This window comes from Biomphalaria glabrata, chromosome 14 (genome assembly GCF_947242115.1).
Source record: "Biomphalaria glabrata chromosome 14, xgBioGlab47.1, whole genome shotgun sequence".
Taxonomy (NCBI): domain Eukaryota; kingdom Metazoa; phylum Mollusca; class Gastropoda; family Planorbidae; genus Biomphalaria; species Biomphalaria glabrata.
The window spans coordinates 16,936,734-16,954,513 of record NC_074724.1 but is presented as its reverse complement, the minus strand read 5'-3'; the positions used below and the strand labels follow the sequence as shown (position 1 = coordinate 16,954,513).

The 17,780-nt window shown below is 36.6% G+C and overlaps 2 protein-coding genes across 2 annotated transcripts in view; one reads left to right on the top strand and one right to left on the bottom strand.

The window, feature by feature from the left end:
* Positions 1-17,780, bottom strand: part of LOC106062541 (uncharacterized) — a 262,239-nt gene that overhangs the window by 168,667 nt on the left and 75,792 nt on the right. The window lies entirely within an intron of this gene.
* Positions 26-8,878, top strand: LOC106053531 (uncharacterized). The gene is made up of 7 exons (XM_056010837.1): positions 26-288; positions 1,299-1,409; positions 1,526-1,577; positions 1,695-1,723; positions 7,276-7,377; positions 8,384-8,485; positions 8,663-8,878. The coding sequence occupies exons 1-6, from the start codon at positions 159-161 to the stop codon at positions 8,464-8,466; spliced, it is 507 nt and encodes a 168-aa protein (XP_055866812.1). The 5' UTR covers positions 26-158; the 3' UTR covers positions 8,467-8,485; positions 8,663-8,878.

Genomic DNA, 17,780 nt, shown 5'->3' with positions numbered 1-17,780 from the left:
TACAGTTTAATACAGATTAAAAGTTTAAGAATTTCAGCCTTTCCCAGGGAGAGACTTTTTCATATAATTTTACTGTTTATGGATATCCTGAACCAGACAAATTTATAGTTTTCAAGACTAAGCAAGACTTAAACAATGTTGAAGTAACTAAATCTTCCATGGAACCTCCTTATGTGACTATAAAACTTAGGATTTTAAGCCTAACTCCGAAAGACTTTGATACTTACATTCTTGTCATCTATCAAAATGAAACACAAAGCCTTATATTTGCATTTACTATTGAAGAAGGTAAATTTAATTTCATTGTTTTGTATAAACGTATTGAAAATAAAAAGCTGTCCCAATCTTAATGAAATAGATAACTTAAGCGTGTATTTGTTGAAATTGTAGAAACTAGATACATGTCATACAATTACAACTCTGGCATCATGAGGCTCTCGAAAATTAGAGTTTGCTGAACCACTCGTGATAAAGGAATGTAATTGAAGAATAATTTGTTAGGACGAAATTGTCTCTTTGGTATAATCTTTCCTTTTAATCTAACACTTTAAGTGCTATTAGCTCAAATGTTTGTAGATAAGTAAAAGGTGTAAATAAAAGAATTGGGGCATATATTAATATATAATAACTGTGATGAGGAAATACTATCGTTAATACTTGAATAATTTCACCAAAGATGCTTGCGCTCTATCATTAATTTACAGTGGCAAGACCGCACTACAAACAACGATTCTCTTTGCGAGAGTCGGTATGGACAGTATAGAAGGACTTCTTATGGTCCGAACGTTACGTTGGTCAGGACACGTATCCTGTATGGGGGAGGAACGTATGACAAGCGCAAATATTTTCTTGGTGAGCTAGAAGGTTGTCGACGTAACAGACGTGCCCCGTGGAAATGCTTTTAAGACCAGCTTAGGCACCACCTTGCCTTAGCTGTCATAGAACACCTGGTTACATGCTGCTTCAGAGCTAGACAGCGGGAGTTCACTTACAAGGCCGCAGGATACTTGTTCGAGACCAAACGAAAATCTGCTGCCGAGGAAAGGCGTAGACGACGAAAAGATTATCTTATTTAAAATATTATTCCACAACTGGCATTCCTCGAAGACAAGCCTTATAGTTAATAATAGCAATGTCGAAGAGACTTCTACCTTTATTTTTCCTTATGGCTGTCTCCTGAAACTTTTGTTCTGCAATACAGAATAGAAGAAAAAAAAATAAACGTCATATGTTAAATAAAGTTTAATCACTTAACAATTGAAAGATTTTAATTGACTTTTTAAAATCTAAATTTACAGTAGACCTAAAAGATACATCAATCAATGTGGCTGCCATTGTTAGTGGAAGTATTGCGGACTGTGTTGTGGTGATATTGATTATAGCTGTTATATTAGTAAGAAGAACATATGGTGAGATTTGTAGAATTAGCTGATATGCTAAAATCAAGATGAAAGTAGGAGATAACATTTAAAAATATAAAAATAACGGTGCTACTTTAATTTGTTTTCTTTACTTTTTTTTTAAGAAATAAAAATCAAGGTAATACGTAGATTAAAAGAATCTGGACCTTCGACGAAGTAAGTATTATTATAAAAAGTTTTTTTTTTCTATTTTTTTTAAATTGTTAAGACATTATATATGTTCTATTTATATAAACTGATTTTCAAAACACTTAATTTAAACTTTTTTTACAGAGACGCCACAACATATTCAGAAATTTCAAGTAAGTATCTCAACTAAAACTTTCAGACACTTTGTAGATATATAATCTATAACCTTTTATACTATAATTTTTAGGACTAAATTGTTTTCCTAATCGATATTGAAAGGGGAAAAGACGCTATTAGTTTTGTGTGGCCTGTCTATCCGTCCGTCTGTCCTTCCGTCCGTCCCGTTTAAATCTCAGAAACTAGAAAACAAAATGAGAATCGGACATCAAGATATTTCAGATCATTCAAAGTTCTGATGCAACAGCTACTTTTTTTTCCCGAAAGTGAACCATCTAATTTTTAAAATTATATACGCAAGCAGATTTTTCAAAAATTACAGCACTTTTCAATGAAAAACTTCAGGGGAGGTAACTTTTTAACAAAGGTCATGGACTTCATCATTATCTCAAGCTTCATTTATTGATTTGCTCATTGGTACAAAAAAATGCATCTGAGGTCACAATGGTAAAAGTGTCAATGGATCATTATAAAATATATTTTCCATATATTTACTAACTCATTGAATAGAATACTGATTCAAATATTGTTTTTAAAAAAGAATTTTGATTCGAGCTCCGTTTTAGTTATAGGTTTAAAAAATAATGATTTTTTTATTGCGCGCAGTTTGGACATATCCTCATTATAGAGGCCTACACTTGACAGTTTAAAAATGACTAAATAGAGCCAATATATGACAAAGGTTGTCATGGCCAGGGGTGTCAATGGGGTTAAGCTCCCATTGTCTATAAAATACTCCTAATGGCATGCGTCTCAAATAGCCTCTGACAACTAAGTCCAGCACCTGGCCTGCTCGTGTGGCTTAGATATTAAGCCCGGCGAAACTGCTCTTACTAACAGGTGAAGGGGTGAAGGCGGATACCTTGCGCCACAAAACCGGGAGCTTCGGGCAGATGGAGCTCGTCAGCCTAGTAAGGCAGTTCATCTAGGAGAGGGGTACTCTGACTTCAAACCCCCGCTGCCTTGCGGTACTGAGGCTTCAGGAGACAACCTCGAGGAGAAATCAGGAGTGAAGCCCCTTAGGCGTTGGGAGTATCAGCTGCAAAATTCCCGCCGGCAGCTTCTGCAACTGAGTTGGTGCCAAATGTAATGCGATGCGTTCCTTTGGATCACATCAGCAAGGTCGAGAGAGGGATCATGACGCATGGGCCACCCATGACCCCTTTATCCAAGGCCCAGGAATGCGCCCCGGAGAGGTAACTCTGGTGCTGCTGCAAAGCGGCTAAAACAACACTGGAGACAACAGTTACGGGTTATAAGTCCAACTTGATTTGCGTAATGTATGGACGCCACGGGTTGTCTCTGACGGTGGGAGAGGTCTTCGCGCCTCATTGATCAGCTACCGCCCGCCTCAACCTGGGCAGCCCCCAGTCAGTTAGGTGCTGATCCGCCACAGCCTGCCTGCTCTAATGGGTGCTTAGAGCTTAGTTTAAAACGACAAGTAGGCTGGAAACTTGCACCAAGCAACAAAAGAAGAAAAATTAAACTTAAAAAGAAAATCCCTGTCATGCGACTAGCCACTTGGAATGTCAGGACAATGTGTCCTGGTCTCACTGATGATCTAAGGCAGATCGACGATGCAAGGAAGACGGCAGTTATAAACAACAAGCTAAAAAGGCTACATATCGACATTGATACCCGACTGGCCGAAAACGGCATGCTCCGCGAGACTGACTAAACTTTCTTTTGGAAAGGGAAAGCACAGGACGAGACTCGAATACATAGTGTGGGCTTTGCTGTCAAGAACAGTCTTCTTCCCATGATAGTCCCTCCAGTTGGTGGCTCGGAACGGCTACTAAGCATAAGTATGATGACAGCATCTGGAAAAGTCACTCTAATTAGTGCCTATGCCCCCACACTAAGCTCGCTTTAGGAGGACAAAGACAAGTTCTATGAAGACCTCAAAGAAGCCATTGCAAACATTCCTCAAAAAGAACATATGATCCTTCTAGGTGACTTCAATGCCAGAGTAGGATCAGATCACACTACCTGGCCAGACTGTCTTGGGCTTTTTGGAATCGGAAAGATGAATGAGAACGGACAAAGACTGCTTAAATTCTGCACATACCATAAGCTCTGCATTACCAACACATACTTCAGAACAAAACCACAGCACTGTGTCTCATGGAGGCACCCTAGGTCTGGGCACTGGCACCAGCTGGATATGATACTGACACGAAAAAAGGACATTGGAAATATACTGCTGACACGTAGCTACCAAAGCGCGGATTGTGATACTGATCATACTTTAGTGTCCTGCCGGACAAGACTGCTGCCAACTAAGATCCACACATCACAGGGAAAAAGAAAATCACGCCTGAATACTACTAGCACAAAAAATCCTGATCTTGGCTCCGAATTTGAGAACAAATTAGAGGAAGCTTTTAAAAACTTCTCTTTGACTGAGGTAGAAAAAAGCTGGACGTTTATGCGTGATACAATCTACCAAACATCATCACTGGTCTTTGGAAACAAAACCAAGAAAAGCGAAGACTGGTTTGAAACTAGTCTACCAGAAATGGAAACTGCCACTACGAACAAGAGAGCAGCCATGTTAATCTACAAGAAGGATCCCACCCCAAGCAACTTAAAAAGGCTCAGAGCTGCACGTAACAATGCCCAAAGAGTAGCGAGACAATGTGCTAACAAATACTGGCAGGAGCTATGCGAAGATATTCAATCTTGTGCCGACTGTGGTAACATAAGAGGACTATATGAGGGCATGAGAAAAGCCCTTGGACCTCACACCAGCAAGTGTGCTCCGCTCAAGTCAAATAATGGCTCAATCATCAGCGATCGTGCGCTGCAAATGGAACGATGGGTTGAACACTATGCAGAACTCTACCAGATTGAAAACGCCATCTCACCAAATGCTGTTTCCAACTTCCCATCACTTCCAGTTTTGACGGAATTAGACGAAACGCCCTCAGTAAAGGAGCTGAGCATTGCGATTGACATGCTTGCACATGGGAAAACACCCGGAGGAGATGGCATTCCTGCTGAAGTAATTCAGGCTGGAAAACATGCCCTAATCAAACCACTCCATGAACTGCTAAGCTTGTGCTGGGAACAAGGAATGGTCCCCCAGGAATTGAAAGACTCCAACATTGTTACAATTTATAAAAATAAAGGCGACCGCTCTGAATTTAACAATTACAGAGGCATCTCACTGCTTAGCATAGTCGGAAAGGCTTTTGCTAGAGTATTACTAAAGCGATTACAGATCTTGGCAGATCGTGTTTATCCAGAGTCGCAGTGTGGCTTTAGGGCAGGTAGATCTACAACAGATATGATTTTCTCTCTTCGGCAGCTACAGGAGAAGATCAGAGAACAAAAGCAGCCCCTCTTCATAGCATTTATTGATTTGACCAAGGCCTTTGACCTTGTTAGCAGAAGCGGTCTAGAGAGAATCGGCTGCCCAAATAAGTTAAGAAAACTAGTGTCAGCTTTTCACGAAAATATGCAGGTCACCGTTCAGTTTGAAAGTTCTTCCTCCAGGGCATTCTCCATTAATAGCGGTGTAAAACAAGGATGTGTACTGGCCCCTACACTATTTGGCATCTTCTTCTCAGTCGTACTATCCAGTGCTTTTAAATCCCTGGAAGACGGAATATACATCCATAGCAGATCCGATGGAAGGCTCTTTAACCTGACACGTCTTAAAGCCAAAACGAAAAGGCGTCGTATCTTGATAAGGGAGCTGCTGTTTGCCGATGACGCGGCACTCGTATCTCACTCACAAGGAGGTCTACAGAAGCTAGTGAACGCCTTAGCAGCTGCTTGTCAAGAGTTTAGCCTTACTATAAGTCTCTCCAAGACCGAAATCCTGGCACAAGACGTCGCAGAAATACCTATAATACAAATTGGGAACCACACCCTTTCAGTGGTGCAGGAATTTACCTCAACTTGGGTTCAACAATTGTCAGTAACCTAGACTTAGACATCGAGCTGACAAAAAGGATAGGAAAAGCTACCACAGCATTGGCAAAACTCTCCAAGCGCGTCTGGGAAAATGGTAAATTGACCACAGCGACCAAAATCCTAGTCTACAACGCCTGTGTTGTGAGCACTCTCCTTTATGGCAGTGAGAGCTGGTCAACATACATGTACCAAGAGCACAGATTGAATAGTTTCCACTTGCGCTGCCTGAGACGCATAATGGGCATCTCTTGGAGGGACCATGTCTCCAATTAGGAAGTTTTAAGATTGGCCAATATGAACAGCATGTATGCTCTCCTGACACAAAGAAGATTACGCTGGCTCGGACATGTCACCCGCATGCCAGATGGCAGAATCCCGAAAGATATCTTATATGCTGAGCTTGTGGAAGGAGTCAGACCCAAGGGCCGCCCAAGACTAACATATAGAGATATCTGCAAGCGAGACATGAGAGCCTCAGGCATCAGCGAAAATATGTGGGAAAACATAGCCAAAGACCGGAGTGCATGGAGACAGACTGTGCGTGCTGGGACAACCCTTGCTGAGAACAAAAGAATTGAAGCGGCTTTAATCAAGAGGGATAAAAAGAAAGCTGCCCTGTCTGCTAGCCCTAAATCAAAGGCATACACATGTACGAATTGTGGCAAAGTCTGCCATTCTTGAATTGGCTTGATTAGCCACACCAGATTCTGCCCCGTCTCAAGATTAAGCCAAAACCAGTGACTCATTTGGGCGCATCCATTGCCTTTCGAGACAAAAGGAGCCATATATATATATATATATATATATATATATATGCTATATATATATATCAAAATTCTAGACTTAGATGTAGACTTAGATCTAGACTTAGATCTAGATCTAGACTTGATCTTAAATCTAGATTTACAACTAGAACTAGGTTTAGATCTAGCTAGATATATGTCTAGTTTGTATGACAAATAACAATGGAGATATTAATTTTTATCTGCGAGTGGAAAATCTTGTTAAGTCATTTGTGCACAGCTGTAGCTTAAAAAATGTCAAAATTTTTTTTGTGTTGCCAATTTATCTAAATTTGTGAGAAGAATAAAGCTTTTTTAGTTTTACTTTATTACATGTAACATGTTATTAAATATTTTGAATGTATGGATAAGGTTAATAATTATTTAAAAAAAAATATAAGTGTACGATAAATGAATATATAAAGATGCTGTGGCTGAGAGGTAAAACACTTGAAACCGGAAGCACAGTGTTCGAATCCTAGTGAAAACTCTAGGTGGACCACTTCGGGGGCCGATTTTGAGTTTGTGTTTCCACACAAACTGTCTTTGTAATCTTGTTATTTTTTAAATTTATAAATGATCTAGGATAACTAAACATGAAATTTAAAGTTAAAGTATAATGTGTAAATAGAGATGTAAGATGTTTAAAGGTAAAACACATATGAGAAAAATAAAGATTAAAGTAATTTTTACAAAGCAATTAAGTTTTAAAAGAATCATCGAAATAGAATGATGTGTTTGGTAACATATACAATAGTTAACTCAATATGTGAATTGTATTTTTACTTTCAATACTTCTCATACTATTTACCTTATAACATAACATTTTAAAAAATTGCTTTTAGTGTCACAACAAGAAAATCATAATTATGAAGTACCAACTCGCCACAGAAACGTGTACAACAACGTAGAAATGGACACAACTACACAGTACGTGAATGTCAATGGTAAGTGAACATAAATCATTAATTTGTTTCTAAGAAATATTAATATTTTAAATTGACATTTACTTTACTTTCTAGGGGCCACTCAAAAGGTGACAGGACGCTATTAATTGTGTGTAGTTTGTCCTTTTTCCGTTCTTCCATCCGTATCTTTTAGTCTTAAAAACATAATTTAGAATTAAGATATTGATATTTAAGATCTTTCAAAGTTTGTATTCAACGGCTACTTTTTTAATAGTAAAATGCCTTTTTTAAATTAACTATTCAAATATTTTGTTTTATAAATATGCTATTTTTACAACTATTTATTATCTATAATTATATTATAAAAATATTATAATAAATGTGTTTTTTTTTAAAGAAGCGTTTTCTGTTATACAAGCTACAATAATTTTAGATATTATTTTTACTTATTTTTAAAGAGTAAAATTGCATTTAATAATAACAATAATATAATAATATAATAACGGTGATGACTGGGATTTTGCATTTCGGGAGTTTTAGGGGACGCGTGATTCTACCCAACTCTAATAGGTACCTTACTTTAGTTGTGGAAAGTAAAGGCGGTTGGTTGTTGTGCTAGCCACATGACACCTAGATCGTAAATTGTTGGCCAAAGAAACTGGTGATCGTATCATCATTAGCCCTATGGTCTCAAAAGGGGAACTATTTATTTATATTTTTAATAATAATAATAATAATAATGATGACATTAATAATAAAATAATAACATTAATCCCTATATTATATGGTCGTTTGCCAGTCTTACAATACACTAGTATTGACAAAAGTTTGGATACCTTCAAGTCTGTTCGTTCTATGTTGGCGGATATAGTGTTATAGTTTTTAATAGTTAGCTGTTAATAGCTTGTAGTTTATACAATCTGAAAATATTGAAACCTTCCTTTTTATAGGCCTGAGTGGACCACATCGGGGTTCGATTTGAGTTTGTTCCACACAAACTGTCTTTGTATAATCGGTATTTCTTAAAATACTTTTTTATTTACAGTTAAGCAAGACATTATGGTTTCAAAGGATGACTCTTCTATTAACTGCAATACACCCAGTGAAAATATTCACAGTCCTGTGTAAAAAGTGTTCACAACAAAAGGTAACATCTTATCAATTATTAGCATTTTAGTGGCCCCAAAAAGGAAAAGCCAAATTTAACTCTGTGTAGTTTGATTGTCTGTCCGTTTAGATTACATTGCTAAATCTAAAAAAATGTAAATATATTCATCAGTTATCATTATCTTAAAAAGTTTAAAATATTTTTTTTACATTGCAGGAATGAATTAAATGAGCCCGGTCTGCAAGAAAAGAAATTGATTTTTATCGATAGAAAGCTAATCATTGTTTCTTTGACTGAGAAATTAAATCTCTTTTGTTATACTGATTTAAGAATAAAATAGAAGAATCTCCCAGAACATGTTTGTTGAGTAACTGCCTAAATATTTCGATGTCTACTCTACTAACAATGCTCAATAAAGTGATATCAACTGGCTTCAAGAATGTTGTGATTAGAGGAGTCTGTGTGTGTGTGTGATAGCTGTCATATTTCTATGGTGTTATTGAAAGAAGACATCACTTGCTCAAATTATACATACAGGCACATATATAAGCAAAAAAAAATAAAATTTACAATTTATCTATATATATAATTCTCTTCTTCCCTTAAGAGTTTAAACAAGAAGTAAAGGAAAGATCACTCTCTTATTTCTGCGAATAGTTAACGAAAAAAACTAGAGTAGTATTTACACTACGAATGACTGACTGCGCGCTTGAATGTCGTTTAAATTATCAAACCCTACCCACTCCCATCCCCTTTGTCCTGTTGGAGGTTTGGACTAGGAACTAATCTAAGTTATCTACTATGTATATATATATATATATATCTAAACAGCAGGGACGGACTTAACCGTTGTAAGGCCCGATGCGAAACGGATTTCGCGGGGACAAGTTTGGGTAGGGAAGCGGAAAATTAGTGAAAATTAAGAGTTTGTATTAGAAAATAAATTTGTCTTTGCATTTTATTCATTCTTTACTACGTACAGAATTATTTTACGAGCCTTGCGTGTAGCAAAGTCATACAGTATATCATAATAATTCTGTATCCTACATAGCAAGAATGACCAAATGTTTCAATGTATCTTTGAGAATTGTTGACCTCAAGTAATTCTTCATTAGTTTGAGGCGTAAGAAGCTTCTTTCACCTGATTACACAATTACTGCTAATGCATAATGCCGTTTTTATTTATCGCGCTTAGGATTGACGTTTTCCGATATTGAATGACACCCCAAACTGTATATTTTAAGGACTTTTTCGTATATTCTGCGATTTCGGGAGATTTCCAGGAGCTCCTGGTAAATCGACAGGAGGGCGCAAGAAATCTGTTTTAAGTTATAAAATGGTTTAATTTAATAATTTATACACCCTGAATTAGCGCGGGTCCCATGAAAGTGCGGATCATTCGGTCACATAGGTTGCAGTGGTCTAAGACCGGCCCTGCTATATAGCGCTGTATGCTAAGCCGCCAGTCGACTAACATATATAATTCTCTTCGTCTCTCAAAAGTTTAAACAAGAAGTAAACGAAAGATCACTCTCTTATTTCTGCGGATAGTCTATGAGAAAATACAAAAGACTGTTCACACTACGGATGGCTGCCTGAGCGCTGGACTGTCGTTTAAATTTATCAAACCCTGCCCGCTCCCACCCCTCTTTGCTCTGTGGAAGGTTTTGGACTAGAAAGTAAATTATCTTTAACTCTGACAGAACATTCGAAACATTGTAAAACATTTTACAAACAAACATTTTACAAACACAAAACAGACGCGCCAGACCATTGTGACTTAAAAGTCATGAAAAGAGATTAAGTAATCTACTATATATATATATATATATATATATATATATATATATATATATATATATATATATATATATATATATATATATATATATATATATATATATATATATATATATATATATATGTAAATAGCAGGGCCGTACTTAACCATTGTGGGGCCCCATGCGAAATGGATTTCGCGGGGCTAAGTTAGGGTAGGGAAGCGGACAATAAGTGAAATTTAAGAGTTTGTATTAGAAAGTAAATTCGTCTATGCATTTTATCCATTCTTAACTACGTACAGATATACTTTACAAGCCTTGCGTGTAGCAAAGTCACAGAGTATATCATAATAATTCTGTTTCCTACATAGATCACGTTCAATAGCAAGAAATACCAAATATTTCAATCTATCTTTGATAATTGTTGACCTCAAGTAATTCTTCATTAGTTTGAGGCGCGAAAAGCTTCTTTCACCAAAAGACACAATTACGGATGATGCATAATGCCGCGCTTAAGATTGGCGTTTTCCATATTGACTGACACCACAAAATGACAATTTTTGTTTATATATTTCATGAGATTTGTAGGAGTTTTTAAAAGATTTATAATAATTTCCGGAGATATCCATGACTTTTTCATTTATTTTGTTATTTCAGGAGATTTCCAGAAGCTCCTGGAAAATCAAGCGGCTGCGAGAAATCTGTTATAAGTTATAAAATGGTTTAATTTAATAATTTACACGAAGAATTAGTGCGGGTCATATGAAAGTGTGGGCCCACTGCGGTCGGATAGGTTGCTGTGGCCTATGGCTGTCCCTGCAAAAATGATACGCCGCCGGTCGACTAGTATATGAAAATTTTTTTAGAAAACAAAAAAAAAAAGAAATATGAAATGTAAATGTAATTGTAAGCATATAACGGAAGCAAAATCTGAGGTTAGGTTTAAATCTAATTAGATGTTATGGAAAAGTGATTTGAGTGTCATTAGTCGAGAAGCCAGTTATGAGTTCTCAGCTAAGGTAGTTGACCGGTGAGGAGGTCTCAGACAGGGATGCTTAATCAGTGTCAATATCTCAGCTAGGGATGCTCAATCAGTGATGAGGTCTCAGCTTGGGCTGCTCAATCAGTGTCAATGTCTCAGACAAGACTGCTCTATCAGCGATGAGGTCTCAGCCAGGGCTGCTCAATCAGTGTCAATGTCTCAGACAGGGCTGCTCAATAATCGATGAGGTCTCAGCAAGGGCTGCTCAATAATCGATGAGGTCTCAGCCAGGGCTGCTCAATGTGTTAATGTCTCAGATAGGGCTGCTCAATAATCGATGAGGTCTCAGCTATGGATGCTCAGTCAGCGATGAGGTCTCAGCTAAGGATGCTCAGTCAGCGATGAGGTATCAGCTAGGCATGCTCAGTCAGCGATGAGGTCTCAGCTAGGGATGCTCAGTCAGCGATGAGGTCTCAGCTAGGGATGCTCAGTCAGCGATGAGGTCTCAGCTAGGGATGCTCAGTCAGCGATGAGGTCTCAGCTAGGGCTGCTCAGTTAATGGCGAAGAATCAGCTGGACTGTTATGTCAGTGAATAATTTGAGCTAAGGGAAAGTCTCCTAAGCGGGATAAAAGTTGCGACGCTACAAAATAAGCATGTTAGTCTTAATGACACCGCGGTGATGATGTATATGCTCTTCTCGGAAGACATCTTTAGAATAAATATGCGTTGATATTGAGTATGAGACGTAAACGTAGCCAAAGGGGTAGCTAGCAATTTGCGAGTGGTACGGGCCCCTGCGGGGCTGTCGGGGCATCAAATGGCGAGGGGCATCAAAATAGTCTCAGTATGAATTAAGTTCCCCTATTTTTTTCAGTAAGATATACACATTGTCCATGTAAGACCAAATAGTATATCAACTTCTGTATTTGATATGTCAACTAAAAATGTATTTGTTTAACTACTTTGTTAATCCAATCTAATTATTTCTTAAATGAAATGTAAGATAAAGACTAGCTGGAGTTGAATTGACTCGATTTGTTGAAATCTATAAATGAAGAGCATTTTAAATGCTCATTTTCTTCTGAGGCCATTGGTCGTGGTACATGTTGTTTCTTAATGGTAAGTAAGTTCCTTATGCGTTGGGCAGATTACTTATTCCGTATGGGAGACGAACGTATGCCAAAATTAGTTTCTTTGGTGAGCTAAAAGGTAATAGACGTACAAGATGTCCCACCGAAATGTTTCAAAGACCAGGTTAGGCGCCAATTTGTCTTAGCTGACATAGAATAGAGCACCTGGTTGCATGCGGCTCCAGAACGAGATAGCTGGAGGTTATTCACAAAGGCCGCAGTATACACATTTGAGACCAAAAAAAAAATCCGCTGCCGAAGTCAGACACAGAAGGCGAAACGAAAATCTTAATCGACCATCGGCGGACAATATATATGCTAGTCATTGATGTGACAAAATATATAGGTTACAGCTTGGGCTATGTACCCACGGGAAATACTGCATTTCGCATAAATCTTTGGACTCGAAGACAAGCTTTATTATTTATTTCCTTATACGTACTTAACGAAAAACAACAAAATCGATGCCTTTATTTCTTATAGAGACCGACGTTTGTGTAAATATATTAGGATGAATCTATAAAGGGGCCAAAAACAACGATCTATGTCTCATAAGTGACATATCCAGTCACATATAAAATCTAATTGGTTTGGTGGAGTTGTCAAATTATCTCGAGTTGGCTCCGTTAGGAAAGCTTTCATATATCACAATTATTATCTTGAACAGTTTAGCAATGCATTAACAGGAATCAAATGAAAAATAATCGAAAAAGGAAGAGCATAAAATAGTAAGATCAAAAAGAAACTGCTGCTGGAATCTGTTGTAATATTATTAATAATTTCTCTTATGCACTGGGTTTCCAAGCTATTGATAAAGCGGTATATGACCTAATGACTAAAGTTTCACTTTCAGACCAGACCTTTTGTTCTAAAGGGAAGATGATGTTAAAGTTATACGTTTCTTTGCAAAAAGTTACCTAACAGAGTGTCATGTGACCAGCACAAGGACCAACCTCCTTTACTTTCCCCGCTAAAGTTGATTGGACTCAGAGGCGCCGCAAAGTTCCTGAAATTCAAAATCCCAGTTTTCACAGAGATAATAACCCAGGACCCCGGGTTTGGAAGCCAAGTTCCAACCACTCAGCCTTTGTGCCTCCAGGATCTTGTGAATTGGGCAGTGAAAAATGAAGGATGAAAAGTTGTATTTGTAAAGTGAGCTCCATATGCCTGAGAAAATGGCGAGGAGTGAAACTAAATCATAAAAAAATAATAATATGGAGGATCTTCAGATGCTTTGAATAGGAAAATCAAATACATGTATATTTTAAATTATATAATAGCAGGAATTTTTCAAAATAAGAGACGACTCACTAGTCGTAGTGTTATACTTTTAGTCATTTAGTAAACGAGCTAACGATATAATTTCAAAATCATCTAATACATTATTCATATAGCAACTACTTTCCATACATTACTATACTTTAAACAATGCTTTTGAGAACAGTTGTCAGGGCCAGCCCTAGATAATTGGAGGCCAAGTCAAAGTGAATTTGGTGGCCCCGAATAAAATATGGTGCGCAAAGGTGCACGCGTTCAATATAATAATATTTATATAATATTAATAGCAGGAGATGTAGAGTCAAATCCAGGGCCTAGATCTAAAGATAGATGCAACATCTGCAAAAAAGTATGCACCATGAAACAGAAAGCCATTCAATGTGACACCTGCGATGAATGGTACCATGCATCATGTCTCCATATGAATACACCTGTGTATTATGCCTTAGGCAACAAAGATGCATCATGGCACTGTGTACCGTGTGGGTTACCTCAGTTTACATCAGGACTGTTTGATTCCTTTGATGCAGACACTTCTAACCCATACAACATCCTAAACACCATCCCAAACCAAACTCACCAACCACTAGCTAGATCCACTCCTGTTAAACCTAAATCTACTAAAATTAATACAACAGCCTCACTAAACAAACCTACTAAAGAAGTAACACCAAAATACCTTAAAACCTTAGTAATAAATTTTAAAAGCATTAGGAACAAAACAGCAAACTTAGAAATTTTATTAGAATGTGAGAAACCAGACATAATTGCAGGCACAGAAACTTGGCTACATCCTGAAATTTATAATGCAGAAATTTTCAATAGTAATTATGAAATTTTTAGAAAAGATAAGGCTGATAATCATGGAGGAGTTCTTTTAGCAATAAAAAACACTCTTATAGCAGAAGAAATTACCTTACCTAACTCAAAAAATGTAGAATCAATTTTGTAAAATTAATACCACCTCAACATCCCTAATAATAGGCAGCATTTACAGACCACCAAATTCTAGTTTAGAATACATGCAGGAACTATGTAATCAGATTACGACACTTAAAGAGACAAATACAAATGCAGTTTTTTGGATTATGGGTGATTTCAACCTACCTGATATAAATTGGAAAACACTAACCATAGATAAACACCAAAACCTTAAGGACATAAATGAGCTTTTCATAGAAACTTTACACAACCTAAGTTTAGATCAAATCATTAAAAAGCCAACTAGATTAAACAACACATTAGATCTCTTCTTAACCAACAGACCTGGATTAGTAGTTGATTATGATATTATCCCTGGTCTATCAGACCATGAGATCATAAAAATACACAGTCAGATAAAAGCAGTAGCCAATACAAAACCCAAAAGAAAAATCTTACACTGGAATAAATGTAACCTAACACAACTACACCAAGCTGCATTAAACTTTCAACAAACATTCTTATTAGAAAAAGACATTAACCAACCAGTGGATGACCTCTGGAATTTCATTAAAAACCATCTTAAAAGCATTATAGAAAATCAAATACCAACTAAATACACATCAAACAAAATAAATAAATGCTGGTTTAATAATATACTAAAGAAGCTTTGTAAACAGAAGGAAAACCTATATAGAAAATTTAAAAAAAACTAATGCATAAAGAGTTTACAAAAAATATGTAAAAATTAAACACTTAACCCAAAAAGTAAGCAGACAGCTGCAGAGTGAATACATAAACAATGTAATATCTAAAGACAACAACAAAAACCTATGGTCATACATTAAGTCTAAGAAAATGGAAACAACAGGCGTAGCGCCATTAAAAGATGAACATAACATAATACATAATGATAATGAAACTAAAGCAAACATTCTAAACAAATACTTTGCATCAGCATTCTCAGCCCCAGGAGACAAAGACATATTACTGAATTTGAACCAAGTAGACAACATAGAAGATATAGTAGTACAAGAAAATGGAATTCAAAAACTATTAGCCAACACCAAACCAAATAAAGCTTCTGGACCTGATGGTATTCCAGCTAGATTACTCAAAGAATTAAGTAATGAGCTAGCCCCAGTGTTCAAAATACTCTTTCAGGCTTCACTTAACCAGGGCAGAGTACCAAAGGACTGGAAAGAAGCTAATGTCACCCCCCCCTATTTAAAAAAGGTGAAAAATCTGACCCAGGAAACTACAGACCAGTATCACTTACTAGCATCACATGTAAAATCCTAGAACACATAATATGTAGCAACATCATAAACCACTTAGACAAACATAATGTCCTCACACCATACCAACATGGCTTTAGGAAATATAGATCATGTGAAACACAACTAATAGGACTAATTGATGATTTTTTTAAAAAGGTTTAGATAATAGTGAACAAATAGATGCTATCTTACTAGATTTTTCTAAGGCTTTTGACAAAGTTCACCACCATAGTTTGCTTAAAAAATTATAATATTTCGGCATTAATGGTCCACTGCATCAGTGGATTAAAGACTTTCTGATAGGGAGAGAACAAACTGTAATAATAAATGGCTCTAAATCAACACCGATAACAGTAAACTCGGGTGTACCTCAAGGAACAGTCTTGGGTCCACTACTATTTTTAATTTACATAAATGATTTACCAAATTGCATTACTTCAGGAACAAAAGTCAGATTATTTGCAGACGATTGCATAATATATAGAACAATAAAAACAACACAAGACACAGATATTTTACAAAGATAATTACATCAATTACAGAAATGGGAATCAAATTGGAGCATGTCTTTCCACCCAGAAAAATGTCAGTTGTTAAGAGTAAAAAAAAAACTAAAACAAATTAATTCCACTTATCTTATTCATGGCAAACCAGTAACACAGACTAAAAACGCAAAATACCTAGGTGTTATAATAAATGAAAAACTGTCATGGAATCCACATATTGATGAAACTACAAAAAAATCAAACAAAGCATTAGGATTTATTAAAAGAAATTTCTATAAATCAAATAAGAACATAAAACTAAAATGTTATTTAACCTTGGTTAGGCCAATAATAGAATATGCATCCTCTGTTTGGGACCCCTCAACTCAAGAAAACATTAAGAAACTAGAACAGACACAAAATAGAGCAGTGCGATTCATAACAAACGAATATTCACATTTGACTAGAGTAACACCTTTAGTAAAATCACTAAATTTAGAAAGCCTTCAGGACAGAAGGCTCAAAAGTAAAGTAGCAATAATACATAAAACACTGAACCATAATCTTCAAATACAAAAACAAAATTTAATAAAATACTCTGAAAGACACAAAGATAAAGGCACATTCCTCGTCCCATATGCTATGACAAATTTGTACAAATACTCCTTCTTCCCTAGTGCTATTAGAGCATGGAATGGGTTGCCTGAGCTAGCCAGGAAAACCAGTGACTTGGCAGAATTTAAGTCATTGGTTAATATGCATGACTAAATGCATGACGCGTAGGACGTAATCATCTTCTTTTTTGAAGTAACGTCTCTATTATATAAGATAAGAAGATAAGATAATAAAGTATCATTCTCCGCCATGACACTAATGGTTGTTGTTTGTTTATTGCTGACTGTGACCCTAGATCATAATTAACATGGTGGCAGCGGTGTATTAATGATCAGAGGTAATCATTATTCAGTATATAAAGGTTTATTGTTTGCAATAATAAATAGGCAACAATTCAAGGCTACGCCGTGCAATGGCAGCTAGAAATTTCCTTCCTGTACTCGAGCCGCTCGAGGTAGAAGAAAACATGGCCACTAATTGGCAAAAGTTTCACCGGAGCTGGCGAAACTATGAGTTAGCCCCTAAATTGTCGGAAGAATAAGAGGAAGTCATAGTGGCCACCTTTCTAACAATTATAGGGACAAAAGCGATGGACATATATGAAGGTCTTGAAATTGAGAAGGGAAAAGAAAGAAAGATGGAAGAAATAGTGAACAAATTTGAAAGTTTTTGCATTGGAAAAACGAATGAAACTTATGAGCGATATGTTTTCAATACTCGTGAACAGCAAGAAGGCGAGGACATTGAAAAGTACATAACAAATTTGAGAAGACTTGCAAAAACGTGTAGTTTCGAAAGCCTGGAAGATAGCTTGATTAAAGACAGAGTAGTTCTTGGTATTAGACATGAATGCCTCAAAA

What these genes read in the sequence shown, in the direction of transcription:
- LOC106053531 (XM_056010837.1), top strand. Translation starts at nt 159, where the DNA reads ATGGAACCTCCTTATGTGACTATAAAACTTAGGATTTTAAGCCTAACT. An exon ending in TGCATTTACTATTGAAGAAG is followed by an intron (nt 289 to 1,298) that starts GTAAATTTAATT and finishes CTAAATTTACAG; the next exon opens with TAGACCTAAAAGATACATCA. An exon ending in GAATCTGGACCTTCGACGAA is followed by an intron (nt 1,578 to 1,694) that starts GTAAGTATTATT and finishes CTTTTTTTACAG; the next exon opens with AGACGCCACAACATATTCAG.